Here is a 15,633-nt window from a genome sequence, read left to right as displayed (position 1 = left end):
CACACATACAAAGCTAGCTGCAAGAGAAATTGGGGAAAAGCTGCTGAGAAGCCACGTGCCCAAGCTAAAACTTGAAATATTTATTACTAAAGAAAACAAGTGGTCTCACAGATTAACACAGAAAATGACAGGAGGTAGAAGAGAGCATAGGGAAAACAACTGTCCTAAGAATATAAGATTCTACAGTGCTCGACTGAAGAGTTGCAGGTGTGGGAAGTTACTGAGGGTTTATAAAGAATATCACCAAGAAAGTTGTCTGTTTGCTAATTTGTTTTCTAGGAGAGTTTAGTGCGGTGAGATGTAGGCTACAGTATGTAGAGATGTGATGAGAGGGTATATCAGACAGTTAGGATAGATAAGGTCCTTGTTATTTGAAGTGTGGCCCAGGATCTGAAACAGCATCAGAATCACCTGGAAGCTTGTCAGAAATGCAGAATCTTAGGTCCCACCCAGACCTACAGAATTATAATGTGGCATTTCTACAAATTCTTGAGTGCATAATATTAAAGTCTGAGAAGCACTGGGCTAGTTTATGCTGTGGTATGTAATAGTCCTAAAATCTATACTTTAAAATCACAGATATTTCTTTCTTGCTCATGCTGAAAGTTCATCTGGAAGGAAGAGGGTGGCAAGTAAGTGACTGCTTCATCATCCTCACCCGGACCCCAGCCTGATGGTGCCTCTACCATCTGAACATCACCAGTCAGGTGGCAAGGGGAGGTAATGTGTGGTTCTTATACTTCTCTCACATTTCCTTTGTCAAGCAAACCCCATAGCAATGCCTGTCTTCAAGGAGGTAGGAAAAACAATTTTACCACATCTCTAGGAGGAGAGGAATCAAAATACTGGTGAAGCCAGGAGACCCCAGAGGTAGGGAGGTCTTTAAAGGTTATCACAATGTGAATGTAAAGTGATCAGACACTAGGAAAATATAGTATCATTTGGAAGGAAAAGGAGAGTATGAACAACAACAAAGACATTTCAGAATAATTATTCTGAAGCAATCAAGAAGGACTCCCAGCTTTAGAGTCTGACAGGGTAGAAGTGAAAAACTGCAGAGGAATTGGTTGTTGTGGGGAGTGGAAAGGCTGAGTTTGGAATCAGTCAGTCAGTTCAATCGCTCAGTCGTGTCGGATTCTTTGTGACCCCATGGACTGCAGCACGCCAGTCTTCCCTGTCCATCACCAAAGCCTGGGGCCTACTCACACTCATGTCCATCGAGTCAGTGATGCCATTCAACCATCTCATCCTCTGTCATCCCCTTCTCCTCCCACCTTCAATCTTTCCCAGTATCAGGGTCTTTTCCAAAGAGTCAGTTCTTCGCATCAGGCGGCCAAAGAATTGGAGTTTCAGCTTCAGCATCAGTCCTTCCAATGAATATTCAGGACTGATTTCCTTTAGGATGGACTGGTTGGATCTCCTTGCAGTCCAAGGGACTCTCAAGAGTCTTCTCCAACACCACAGTTCAAAAGCATCAATTCTTTGGATATGCTAAATCAGAAATTAAAGTGGATATTCGTCCTCCACCTATCTTTCCAACCTCATCTTCTATCACTCCCTCCCATCCCCAACCATGCTCCAGCCACACTGACCTTTCTGTTCCTTTGTATACCAACCTTGTTCTCACCTTAGGATTGTTGTACTTATAGTTTCTTCTGGAATGCCCTTCTCTGAGCCCATCATGAGCTCCTGCCTGTCATTCAGAACTTACCATAGTGTTAGTCACTCAGTCATGTCCGACTCTTTGCGACCCTATGGACTGTACCCTGCCAGGCTCTTCTGTCCATGGGATTCTCTAGGCAAGAATACTGGAGTGGGTTGCCATTCCCTTCTCCAGGGAATCTTCCTGACCCAAGGAAGGGACCTGGGTCTCCTGCATTGCAGGCAGATTCTTTGCCATTGAGCCATCAGGGAATACCATAGTGTTACCTCTTCAGAAAGGCCTTTCCTAGTCATACAAATGTAGCCACCCAGTCACACATTTATCACACCTCTCTACTTTAGTTATCAGCATAGTATCTAGGGCTAACCAATATTTTTAACGGCTTATCCCTCCCTCTCCATTAAAAAGTAAGCTCCATGAAGGCATGGACACTATCTTGTATCACCAGTTTCAAATACAGTGCCAGGCAGAGTTGGTACCCAATATATATTTACTGAATGTTCACATGGAAATTTCACTTACAAGATATGCAATAAGGGAACTATAGACAGGACTCCAATGAGGAAAACAGATTTGGGATAGTGAAGTTCTCTAAACTATTAGATGAATAGGAATTATTTAAACCTTTAGGAATGTTCCCCCTTAGTGGGTAGAGAAGTGTAGGAGATTCAGAAGTCTAAAGGGTAGAGCAGTGTCTCCTGAAGCAAGGACAAGGTTTCAGTGAGTGATGGGTCAATGATGGGCAAGTGTTACCTCTTAGTGAAGAAGAATGGGAATAAGAAAAAGACCATTGGATTTGGAAAGGTCATTTGTGACCATAGATTAAAAGAGCAAAAATGTAGGGCTTAAGAAGAGAAAGGACTTGGCAGGTATAGCTCATTAGTAGCGCAGTTTGGCAGTTAAGGGAATTAGTACTCTAGCAGGATTGAGTGGGTTTCTTTTTTATGAAACCCAGGCTTCTTAACTTGAAGTTAATGGACCCCTAGGGGGCCCACAAGTCATTTTTAGGGACTCTGCAAACTCAGAAATTATAGGCAAAATTTTCTGTGTGCACAGGGTCAGAGATGCAGGGATGAGGATTTGTAATTTCATTATTTTTCAAAAGGTCAAGACCCAAAGGGTAAACAGCTATTGCTGAATAGGAAGAAAATAAGTGAGTTTGTCATATAAAAAATAAAAAACTCGGAGGCCCAGAAAAGGGCTAAGCTTTAAAAAGAAAAAGAAAAACCGCTTATCTAAGCAAAAGCTAGAAACAGATTTTTTAAAGTTCACAATTACATCATCATTTCAGTAAACGTGGGAGTAGAGACCTATCTGGAAACGCTGGAGAAACTTGTGCAAACACGATCCAGTGAAGGGTTACTGAAGCCGGGCAGACCGCGTGCGGAAAGCCTGTGTTCATCAACCCAGCCTGAAGCCATAGCAAAGCACCACCTGTGTAACCTCACGGCGCAGGTGATGCTTAAGGCTGGGGACTGCTCACATTGTTCTTTAACCATAAGCGCCCCTTTGAGACTCCAGCCCACCTGTCTGCGAGGGAGAGCCGTCTTAAAACAAAAGGAATAGTCACCGGGAAGGTGGGCTCATCAGTGAGTCAGCTTAGGGACAAGCAATTTGACGCACTTTCCTGCTGTGTTTGGGCAGCAGCTGCCTCCTGCCCAGCCTCCCCACCTGTCATTGTCTCTGAATCATCCTGCCCCACGTCGACAGCTCTCTTCCCGGCCTCAGTTCTCGGCCAGGCTCAGGGTCTAACGTCAGCAGGTCTCCGAACTCATTCACTCAAGAACTGCGGGGTTTATTGGGTGACTCTGGGGCCTGAGGAGCACCGAGCCCTCAGGAGTGTGCCCGCGCATGGCCCACAGGGAACACTCCCGACCTGACAAGAGTTTAACCGGCCGCCGCCTGCATGTCGCAATAGCTTTCCTGACAGGCCGGTGGGCCACGCCAGGGGATGCCAAGCCCAGGCCGGCTCCGCCCCACGCCAGCCCGACATCCCGCGGGAATAGAGCTCTCGCGCCAGGGCCACCATCCCGCATGCGACCTGCGAGTCTAGGGATTCGGGGCAGGCGCTTGAGCGCGGATCTTAACGGCACCAGGCAGCAGTTTGACTTTGAAGGCCGAGTACCGCCTTACCCCTCCCCCTCCCTCTCCCCACCCCCCAAAGCGATGCAGCCTGCAGCGCAACACAGCCCCACCGGCGCCAGTCTGGGGCCCAAATTCCGCCTCGATAGCCCCTGGGCGCTTCGCCCTCTTCCTGTAGCCAATCGGATCCCGACGTGATGCTAGCCAATGGCCGGGGTCAAAGCATCAAGGGTGGTTGAGCCTATCAAAGTTCAGCCTCAAGTTTCTCCCGCCCTCCATAAAAGTCGGAGGGCGGGTTGATCTTACCTGTTAGCCAATCAAGTGGCGAATAAACAAGAAGCTTCCAAGATCAAAGGGGAAGGGGTGGGATCTAAGTGGTAGCAACGCCGCGGGGCGAAGGAATGACAGGCAACTTCACTAATACCACAGACATATTTTTTTACGTAAACTAAGGGGCGGAGCTAACTTGCTGGCTGCACCAATGGCTGACTGAGGGGCGTGTCCTCGGGGCCAAGCGGGAGCCGGAGGCCCCGGGCTCTCTGGGCCGCGCCTGAGGCAGACGCGACGGGGTTGGGGGGCAGCGGCGGCAGTGGCGGCGGTGGCGAGGGTGGGCGCCGCAGCTGGCCCGGGTGGATGGAGTTGGAGGGGCGGGGTGCTGGCGGTGTGGCGGGGGGGCCGGCGGCTGGGCCGGGGCGGAGCCCCGGGGAGTCGGCGCTGCTGGACGGGTGGCTGCAGCGGGGCGTGGGCCGGGGGGCCAGCGGCGGGGAGGCCGGGGCCTGCAGGCCCCCTGTACGACAGGATCCGGACTCCAGCCCGGACTACGAGGCGCTGCCGGCTGGAGCTACTGTCACCACGCACATGGTGGCGGGCGCCGTGGCAGGGATCCTGGAGCACTGCGTGATGTACCCCGTCGACTGCGTCAAGGTGAGACCTGGACCTGCTCCGAACCCGACCTGGGGCTGACCCGACCCCCTGGGTCACGCCTGGAGCCAGGATCCCAGCCGAGAGCCGGAGCCGACAGGGGTTCCTTTCTGGCTCCTACCACCACCACACTATTCGACCGATACTCCATGCAAGCAAGGTCCCAGCCGGGAATTGATCCCAGTCAGGAACCGGGACCCATTTCTAACCGTCAGTGAGATCTGAATCGGGACTCTGGGAAGAAAATCTGTCAGCCAAAACCCTGGATCCCATCTGGGACTAAACAGGAATAGGGTGGGATGGGAAAGGAACAGGTAAGTGCTACTAACTTCATTAAGGTAACGCTTATTGAAGACCCAGAATAGGATCTTAAAAGTTAGGGATGTTCCGATTGCTTTTACAAACTAATCTTGTGTGTTTACAAGTGACAGGGCGGGAACCAGAGTCTGGAATCTCTCAGCTAGATGAAAGATTTACTTATTAAATCTTAATGAGGGAGTGGAAATCATTGTACAGTCAGAATTCAGAGTTCCTGACTGCAAATAATACGGGAAAGACCATGTTCAGGGAAAAGTTTCAGTTTCCCTGTGCAGCAGGCCTGATACCCCACCTATTTCCTGAACATGAAAATGTAGCTGGGATTGGGGTTGTGTGTGTGCAGGGAGCACATCAGGATGGACCTCATCTTTAGCCACTTGAAGTTGACAAAAAGGGAAAAGTTGCCTATAAGGGAGGCATGACAGTATTGGAAAATAGATGTTAGTGTGAAGAAAGTAGATGTTAGTGTGAAGAAAATGAAATGGGACCAACATGAGGGCATGATTCCTGGGAAAGTGAAAGTAATTTCATCCACACCAAGCAGGCTGTTGAGTGGGTACAAGACTAGGTGGTGACTAGGTGTTTCTGAAGAAAGCTGGGTAACGAGGGAGAATGCATTGTTCTTTACAGTTCTTATCTTGTGCATTAGCAAAGGAGCCACCACTAAATAAGCTGAGTGAGAAGTAAACTCAAGGGGACTGTTGAAATAAATATACTGACAGAGACTGGTTCTTCCTTTACATGTTAAGAGTAAGAGTCGAAAAATATTCTCACAGCTCTTGGATGTATGTCTTCTTCTCAAACTAGGGAAAAGTTACATGTTCGGGAGTAGAGTATTAACTTGGGAGATGCAAAATCTGTCTCTTCTGCTTCTCCGTGTTTCCCGTACCGTTTCATGTTTTCACTAGTAAGGTGGATGAGGAAGTGGAGAATGTGCTTGTTAAGCTTTGTGAATGACACTGAGCTGGTAGGAGTATTCTCACACACTGCAAGGTAGCTCCTACCAAAGACCATAAAACTGGTAAATGCACTTGACTAAAATGGTTATTAGAATTTTGAATACCCATGTCAATTGTGAGGAACAGAAATAAGTAGTAAAATCTATGAGAGAGGAATAAGAGGATGGCTAATGCTCTGACAATATTGAAATGTCAAACAGATAAGTACAAGTAAAAAAGATTCAGACGTTTATATATATAGGGTCTAGATTGAATGACTGAATTGTTAATGCTGTGTATCCAAAAGTTAACATCTAACTGCAAAGTAACCTCACTATACTTAAACTATGAGTAGAATCTAAGAGTAGATAAGTCTAGGGTGCTATCTTTCAGGATGGGTATCAAATGAAAACCGGATCAAGGAGAGTAATGGCTTGAAAAATACAGTGTAATAATGTGACTGACTTAGAAATATTACCACAGCTATTCAATTTAAGTGTTGTCCCACTACCTTGGGCAGCTACCTCCTTACTCCATATATTTACATAAATACTGTTTTTGTTGTAAACAATCTGTAACTTCCTCTGTTAGAAATGCTTCTAGAAGAGGGGTCCCAGCTTCCAGGCCATGGACTGGTGCTGATCCCATCGGATCAGCGGCGGCATTAGATTAGAAGTAAAGTACACAATAATGGAATGTGCTCATATCATCCCAAAACACCCTTCCTCTGTGCCGTCCGTGAAAAAAAAAACTGCCTTCCACGAAACTGGTCCCTGGTGCCAAAAAGGCCGGGGACTGCTGCTCTAGAATACTTGGCTGCGTATCCTTACATGGGGCAAGTCTTTGTCCTCTGACAAGATGGAGTTGATGTTTTAGTCATTGAAGCCATTCAGAATCAACTGTGGTAGTTCAAGTGGGAGATCAAAATGGGTAATGCTGATGGGGGTCAAAGATAAGGTAGGACGGGAAAGCAAGGAGACTGATTTCCTCCTGAGCTGATAAACCCACTGAAGGAACATTTGGAAAGAGAAGTTCCAGAAATGTTTTGCATAAATGCAGCAGCATTGCTGAAATAAGTCACTTGCAGCCTTCCAAGGTAACTGTTTTGAAGAACAGTTCTTATTCATTTAGATAAGCGTTGGAATTTTTTTTTTAATTAGTAATACAACATTACAGTCATGCCTCAAAGCACTCCATTAAATAATTATTTCATCTGGAGGAAAAAAAATGCTCAGGAGTTTTCAAAAATACAAAAGCATATTTTAGAAGAATCATTTTCGTTTGCCATAGATGCTGGGATTTAAATGACTAGAGGGAAAAACTAGGTGAGACCATTAGGACTCAGGGTCAGTTAATACTGATTATAGCAGTAGATACTGTTGTGCAGACTTGAAAGTAAAATTCAGATCTCTTCCTTCAGAAGGGGCGTCCCAGTTTACTTGTCCTTAGGCAGCCCTTCTTCCTCTTTTACCATAAATAGGTGGCAGAGAGGAAGAGCAGCCCAAAGTACCCTAAGACTAGAGGCAGGTATCTGTGTTGGAGCCTAAAGGGCAATCACAGTGTTTGCCAGTGAAAGCTGACAGTGCCTCTGGCATGCAGGACCCTCTATCCCCAGGCCACTTATCAGGGTCAGTTCAGTTCAGTCACTCAGTTGTGTCCGACTCTTTGCGACCCCATGAACTGCAGCACACCAGGCCTCCCTGTCCATCACCAACTCCTGGAGTCCACCCAAACCCGTATCCATCAAGTCTGTGATGCCATCCAACCATCTCATCCTCTATCGTCCCCTTCTCCTCCTGCCCTCAATCTTTCCCAGCATCAGGGTCTTTTCAAATGAGTCAGCTCTTCACATCAGGTGGCCAAAGTATTGGAGTTTCAGCTTCAACATCAGTCCTTCCAATGAACACCCAGGACTGATCTCCTTTAGGATGGACTGGTTGGATCTCCTTGCAGTCCAAGGGACTCTCAAGAGTCTTCTCTAAAAGCATCAATTCAAATTGATGCTCAAAAGCATCAATTCTTCAGCGCTCAGCTTTCTTTATAGTCCAACTCTCATATCCATACATGACCACTAGAAAAACCATAGCCTTGACTAGACAGACCTTTATTGGCAAAGTAATGTCTCTGCTTTTTTTTTTTTTTTGCTTTTTAATATGCTGTCTAGGTTGGTCATAACTTTCCTTCCAAGGAGTAAGCGTCTTTTAATTTCATGGCTGCAATCACCATCTGCAGTGATTTTGGAGCCCAGAAAAATAAAGTCAACTACTGTTTCCACTGTTTCCCCATGAAGTGATGGGACCGGATGCCATGATCTTAGTTGGTCGAGTTAAATATCCTTGGGAAGGACCATGGGAAGTCAGCATAGCCTGGCTAGGCCACAGTTATTCAACCAGCTATTTCCATGGTCATAATAGGGAGGTTTGGGAGTGCAAGTGAATTCCAGTTTTCCTTTTCTGTGCTTCAGAGGCAAGCACCAGCCTTTATCTAAAAGGATAGGTTCTGCAGCCTAAAGCAGTCAGGACTCGTCTCAATATCTTGTTAAGCACCTGCAACCAAGGTGCTGCTTTTTGGCTTTGCAATGGTGAAGCAAATAAATCTATAAGTTAAGAAAAAGAACAAAGGGAAATAGGTCTTTTTCAAACCAATGGAAGATTAGGAGATGGAAACATTGGCTTCTTTGATTTTCTTGTATCTAATAATAAGTATTCAGTAAATGGCAGTTGCTCGTGTTTGTCATGCCCTGTTTGATGTGCCTTGCAGTTATTGATTTAATCCTTGGAACAGCTTCATGAAGTAAACACCATTTTCATTATTTTATAGATGAAGAAAAAGAGGCAAGTTAAGTAACTTTCCACGGTCACACAGTTAGTGGCAGAGCCATGGTTTAAACCGAGTCTGACTCCCCAGCCTTCCATACAGCCTCCCAAAAGCAGATTTCCAGAACCAAGCAAGGCACAGAATTTCACAATAGTGCTTCTTCCTAAACATGACCTGCAGATGAACAGCTGGACATATCGATCACTGCAGCCACAGAGGAACTTTAGAGTGAAAACATAAAAAATCAAGCCTGATCTATTAGCGGTTTAAGAGCAGTTAGTTGCCCATCCATATCTTCAAAAACTGGTAACATGAGACAATGCTGCCAGGATCTGTAAACTCTAAGGTATGAACTAATATTTCTGAGAACCATATTGAATACAATAAGAAAGCCTTGTGTCTCTGACACCTCATAAATCAGCAGTGGCTTTTACATGCTTTAACTCTGAGTCCCCACAATAGCCCCGTGCACTAGCAATCCTTGGTCCCATGTTACAGATGATGGCCTGAAGCTCAGAGGGCAAGTGAAATACCCGAGATACACAGCCAGCAAAGCTGGGGCTCCTACTCAGGCTTTCATACTGAAGTGTGGCTTATTTTACCACACTGCTTCCTTCCCTATTAGTCTGACTTTTCTTTAAAGCTAGGCAGTGTTTTTTTTAATATCGAAGACTATTCATTCTTACTTAGAGATTTCATCTTTTCTCTGAAAGATTTGTTGACTCACAAATTTGGGAAGCCATATTTGTTTTTATATTTGGTGTGGCTTAGGCCTGGGTCCTCTCCATGAGGGCGTATCTTCATTGAGTTAGAATTGTGAGTTAGATTTAGACATGTGTGTAAACTGTTCAGTGTAACTTACCACCATCCAGGGTTCTCTTGTGGGTAAACGGTTCCAGGCCTCTGAGGCCAGACCTTCAAGTCTGGTTACCCAGATACGACACTGACTCCCGCAGAACACTGTGATTTCTAAACATTCCCTCAATACAAGATTAGTTTTTGAACAAACCTATGGAAACACACAGTTGTTAAGCTGCCAGTTTATCTATTAGTGTCCCTCCCCAGCAAAGGGCTGTAGTCTCCTTGAATAACTCCTCTGATGAATTTTATCCTCCCAGGTGATGTGAAAGATCAGTAAACACATTCTTTGGTGGAAATTGATGTTTTTTGGTTGTGTTGTTTTGTGTTTTTTATTGAGAAGTAAAAAAGAATGTATCCCATTGTGATAGTGATCCTGTGTATTTCTGATTGAACTTCAAATAATTAACCTTTTATCTAGTTCTTTGTTGGTAGCAGGAAGGAGAAAATAACTCTAGAGGAATGTGGATTGCTTGCAGCTAACTAGGACTTGTTAATATGGTTAGATTGTTTTCTCCCATACTTTTGAGAAGAGACATTAGTCTTGGATTCCAAATGGACAACAGGAAGGTTCCAGCTATTCAGTCCAGATTGAATCAGTGACAGGAATGAAGTAGGAATTTAAACTGTACTTGGGCATTAGTTGCCCCTATTGGTTCAGTAATGGTGTTTTTGAACTGGTGTAGACAAAACTAAGATTCTTCATTCTGCCATTCATTTATTCAACAAACAAATCTCGAGTGCCTACTGTATTGCAGGCACTGGATATTGATTTTATACTATCTGATAGTCTCCAAGCCACCTTAGCCTTGAAATGGGTCAGTAAACAAGAGATCTGCCCTGTAGACTCATCTTTCAGAGGTCGGTGATTTGTGAACTATAAGATTAATTTCCCAAATTTCAATAAAACTTTGTCCAGGAATGCCATACAGAATATCTACTGTATACATTCATTCCAGTCATTGAATCCTCTGGAGATTCCAAGGGTTATGTTTCACTGAGACTGATCTTTATTCCTTGATGCCAGTTTTGGGATTTAGTCAGTTTAGATTAGAAATCTGGAATCTCCCTCAGTTTTAGAGACTAGATGGGTTTCCACCTTCATAGCTTGAGGGCAAACTTTCTTTCCCAGGCAACTAGAGCAGCATCTGTTAGGAATGTTATTTCTGCCAAAACTGTAATGTACAGGCCCAGCTGCCAATGCCAGACATTCTGAAGAAGTCAGATTATCATCAAGCTTATGCCAGAGGTTGAGTCCTCATCTCATTAGGATGTGATCAGGAAGCAGGCCCAGGATCAGTTTTCAGTAGTAATAAAGTATATTGTAAATAGCTAACTTTAGAATCCACTTGTAAAGAGCTCTTAGCCTGAGTTTATTAAGCTACAAAAGCAACTTCTCCTGAAACACAAGCTTAATATTTGTTGCTGAGGCTATGAATCACTTTGGAGTTCAAGAACACTTACCAAGGAGTAATTTTTTGAGGGAAAATAATGGTGTTCTACTCATAGAGTCATGTGTTATTGTTTAGTCATTAAGTTGTGTTCAGCTCTTTTGAGACCTTGTGGACTGTTGCCTGGAAGGTTCCTTCTGTCCATGGGATTTCCCAGGCAAAAATACTGGAGTGGGTTGCCATTTCCTTCTCCAGGGGATCTTTTCCAACCTAAGGATTGAACCCACCTCTCTTGCATTGGCAGGTGGGTTCTTTACTGCTGAGCCACCAAGGGAGCCTGTAGAGTCATAGATGACCAGAAAAAAAAAACATCCAAGGCTTGGAAAGATTGGATATAGATTTGGAAGGCAGTAAAACTGGATGCCAGATACCACTTCTACATATTGACGCCATTTCACATAGAAGGTCTGCCCACAGCTCAGGCCTGAGTGCTGAGACTGGGTGAACCGTCAGATCGCTGACACTGCACTTCTCCCTTCTGTACTTTCAGACCCGGATGCAGAGCCTACAGCCGGATCCAGCCGCCCGCTATCGCAATGTGTTGGAGGCCCTCTGGAGGATTATAAGAACGGAGGGCCTGTGGAGGCCCATGCGAGGCCTGAACGTCACAGCAACAGGCGCAGGGCCTGCCCACGCCCTCTATTTTGCCTGCTATGAAAAGTTAAAAAAGACATTGAGTGATGTAATCCACCCTGGGGGCAATAGCCATATTGCCAATGGTATTGAGCCTTCCTGTGCTGGTTCTCCCACTTTCCCAACTCTTTGGGCTTTGCTGGTGTCAGTGCTTTCCAGTCTCAGCATGGTTTGAAGCTGCAGCTTTGGGCTGGGGTAGGCCAGATTATAGAGGAGGGACTTCCAAACCTGATGTTCTAAGACAATGAGCTGCTTCCACCCCACGCCTTCTTCTGGGCACCTCAACAAATGGTTACACTATCCTTCCTTATGTACCTGCTTGACTCGCTTTATCTTCTCCCTGGCATCAACTTCTAATACCCTGACAATGTAGAGACACACACTGAGCTGCCCGCTCTGTGTATTTCTTGGTAGTCAGGTGTTAATCCTGCTCCTCTGGGTAGGATCGGAGGTAATCCAGTTACCCATGGAAGACATTAATGGAGCCTCAATTCTGCACCTCAGATTTTCAGGATCCCAATTGCCTGGAGGCAGTTTGTGTCACAGAGGACAAAACAGGAGCTTAACACGTGAATGGGGGTGGGGCCTGGGTCTTTTGTCCAAAGAAACCAGAGGTTGAAGGTTGTGTGGGAGTGAGGGAAGGGATAGCAGCCTGGAGAGAACCAAAGTGAAAGGGCAGAGGAGAGGGTGAGGGATAGGGTAGTTCAGGCCCTGAGAGAAAAGTCTAGGTGGACAGCTGTTAGGCTCTGGAGACCACGGGGCAGCAGGGCAGAAGGTTGAGGCTCTGTGGTGGAGACCTAGTCGCCTGCCCCTCATGTGCTCCCCCTAGTGGGCTGGTGTGCTGGCATCCCCTGGCCACAGTGGACCAGCTTCCTATCTGGGGCATGAGCTGCATCTGTCCTCAGAGCCATCTTGGTTGATGAAATCTGGGCTGTTCTCTCAGACTCTTCCTGGCCTTCATATGGTAGCTGTGGAAGGTAGACTGATGGCCCTAGTAAGTTAGGGGGAGCAAATAGCCTGGTTTCTCTCAACAGGCATCTAGAAGCAGTGGGTTCCCGTCTTTTAAACTGGCTACTAGTATCCCCCTCCCTGCTGTGGTTTGTCACAGCCACTCCCCTTCACTCTGGGGTCTCCCTGAGTCATTCACCCCCTCCTGGCCTTACATGTGGCAGTTGTTTTTTCCTTTGCAGGTGCGGCTGGGTGTGTGGCAACATTACTTCATGATGCTGCCATGAATCCAGTGGAAGGTAATGATTCCTCACCCTTTCCCTCTGTGGGCAGCTTCATCTACATCTCTAGGCTCTTCCTTTATTTTGGGTTTGCAGAAGAAAGCCAGGGAGCACCCCGTCAATTTTGGTGGGAAACCCTACTGTGTTACATTGTCTTACCAGTAGAGGGCGCTCCCTCCATGCTGTCAGTGCTTAGGAAGATTCCCTTAGGCAGGAAGCATATTCACTGAGATTTAATTCATCTGAGGGTTCCCTAGAAACACATGAGACTGTCTGTGGCCTGTTCCTGGGCCTTCCTGAAAGTCCAGTTTGTAGTGGATTTGATCTAAAAAATTTAGCAGATTATTTCACTTCTCTTCAAAGAGATGAAAATGGATTTTGACATTTGAAAATACTGCCTTTCTTGTTGGAATGAATAATGGTTGAGATAGAAATGAAAGGGTAACGTTAGCAGAGCTTAGTCCCCGCAGTGCTGCTTGGATCTTGGCTTTTCAGTTGGAGAATGAGGTCCCCAAACAAATATGAAAGGATAGCACAGTTGCCGTGTTCCTTAAAGTTACAGTTGTTTACCTGTCTGGGCAAGACCATGGCAAGGAAAGGGCCAAAGCTAAGCTGAAGATCTCGAACTCATACCATGAATCTACTTGAGGGGGTGGGAGATGTTTGGAAACTAAAGCCACACTCTTCTTGGCTAAGACTTTTGTTTTTGGTAGCCCTTCTCCAGCTCTTCCTCCTGCGGAAGGATGGCGTCCTCATATTGTAAGCGTTGGCATTCTGTGTACCAACATTGGGATTGCTAGGGCTGCGTGTTTGTTATTATGTTCACTGCCACTGAATCCTTTCTTGTCTTGGGACTTAATGAAAGAGTAAGATGGTTGTAATAATAGGTACTTATTTCAAGGAGACCCTATGGAGTCTCAACGGTAGATATATCTTGTATATTAATTGGTTGGTCTTAAAGAAATCGTACTGGTAGTAGTTCCATTATTTTTTAGTCCTTTATCAACCCTCTGCTATCCCCTCCTCTCAGAAAGGGGAAACTTTCACTTAGCAGGCCAACTGACAACTCACATACTTTTTTCTCTCTCCAATCCATTGGCTGATCTACTGACTTGGGACTCTGCTCCTGGACATTGCTGCTCACCGGCTGAATGCTGTCACCATTCCCTTCTCACTGATGGCGCCGCCAGTGGTCAAGCAGAGGATGCAGATGTACAACTCACCGTACCACCGGGTGACAGACTGTGTCCGGGCAGTGTGGCAGAACGAAGGGGCTGGGGCCTTTTACCGCAGCTACACCACCCAGCTCACCATGAACGTTCCCTTCCAAGCCATTCACTTCATGACCTACGAATTCCTGCAGGAGCACTTTAACCCCCAGAGACGGTACAACCCCAGCTCCCACGTCCTCTCCGGAGCCTGTGCAGGAGCTGTAGCTGCCGCTGCCACAACCCCACTGGACGTTTGCAAAACACTGCTCAACACCCAGGAATCCCTGGCTTTGAACTCAAACCTTACAGGACATATCACAGGCATGGCTAGTGCCTTCAGGACGGTGTATCAAGTAGGCGGGGTGACTGCCTACTTCCGAGGGGTGCAGGCTAGAGTCATTTACCAGATCCCCTCCACAGCCATCGCTTGGTCTGTGTATGAGTTCTTCAAATACCTGATCACTAAAAGGCAAGAAGAGTGGAGGGCAGGCAAGTGAAGCAGCACCAAATGGAACCAGCGTTCAGCCAGCACTGATGCCCTGCCCGCTCCAGCCATGTTCTCCGTCTTGGGACGCACCCCAGCCTCGGGTGGAGGAAGGAAGGCAGAGGGCTTGCTCTCCCCAGGCTCTGGGTGTCTGGCTGACACCAGTTCCTGCCGCCCTCTGCCGCCACCGCCTTTCCTTCCGGGCCCTAAGCAAGTGCAGCGAGTCACACCATAGCATCTCTGACACTCTCCTTCCTGGGCCTGATGACCTGCTCTAGACTGTTACAGAGGGATAAGCAGCTCATTCCCCTGGTTCCTAATAAAAAGCCTTTAAATGAAATGGTTTCATGGGGTTTGTATTGCCAAAGGGGAAGTGAAATGCTGTCAACGGTTCTTGACTTGAAGCGTAAATCAAGGGGCCCCTAGGGAAGGTCCACTGCGTTTAGTTTTTGTTTCTGCTGTTTTCGTGGTGATTTAAGACTGGGGTCATACTCCGCCTTGGTTAGTAATAGGCTCCAAGGAATGTCTCCGATGGCAGGAACAATGGGTCTTTGACAGACCCTAACTTAGAAGGTGCTCTTGATCCCCACTGTTGCCTTTCCCCTAGGGCAGTGGCGTGGCTCAGGCAGGGAGATCTCTCTGCTCTGATTCTCAGCTCCGCCTGCAGTGGACGCCTTTCCACGTGGCACTGGCTTTCTTATGTAGTTGCAAAGCTAAAATTAGTCGGTGCAGCTTCAAGTCCTGAAGATTACATGATAAATAATAATACTTTTCATTTGATGTTAAGGCTTTTACAAAGTACTTTAACATAGGTGATCTCATTTGGTTCTCCTAAAATCTGACGTAGGCAGTGCAGGTATCATCAATGTTTTACAGGTAAGGAAAGCTCAGAGAGGGGGTGACTTGCTCAAGGTCTCACATTAACTGCAGAACTGGGATCCCAACTCAGATCATTTATTCCTAGAAGTGAATCTAATTGTGCCCTCCTACAGATAGGGAAAGAGCAGAGGGTATGTCTTCCACCTGCC

The 15,633-nt window shown here is 46.3% G+C and overlaps 1 protein-coding gene across 3 annotated transcripts; it reads left to right on the top strand.

Annotated features, from left to right (window-relative positions):
* The first annotated feature begins 4,363 nt into the window (after nt 1-4,363).
* Nucleotides 4,364-14,945, top strand: SLC25A28 (solute carrier family 25 member 28). Of its 3 annotated transcripts, none has more exons than XM_019952904.2 (4): nt 4,364-4,669; nt 11,539-11,767; nt 12,872-12,928; nt 14,101-14,945. In XM_019952904.2, the coding sequence occupies exons 1-4, from the start codon at nt 4,379-4,381 to the stop codon at nt 14,616-14,618; spliced, it is 1,095 nt and encodes a 364-aa protein (XP_019808463.1). In that variant the 5' UTR covers nt 4,364-4,378; the 3' UTR covers nt 14,619-14,945. The 3 variants fall into 3 exon arrangements, with proteins under 3 accessions (XP_019808463.1, XP_070636737.1, XP_070636738.1); XM_070780636.1 differs by lacking the exon at nt 4,364-4,669 and adding an exon at nt 4,686-4,980; XM_070780637.1 differs by lacking the exon at nt 4,364-4,669 and having other exon boundaries at nt 11,572-11,708.
* Nucleotides 14,946-15,633: the final 688 nt, after the last annotated feature.

The sequence above is a fragment of the Bos indicus genome, chromosome 26, assembly GCF_029378745.1.
Source record: "Bos indicus isolate NIAB-ARS_2022 breed Sahiwal x Tharparkar chromosome 26, NIAB-ARS_B.indTharparkar_mat_pri_1.0, whole genome shotgun sequence".
Classification (NCBI taxonomy): Eukaryota; Metazoa; Chordata; class Mammalia; order Artiodactyla; family Bovidae; genus Bos; species Bos indicus.
This window is presented reverse-complemented; position numbering and strand designations above follow the sequence as displayed.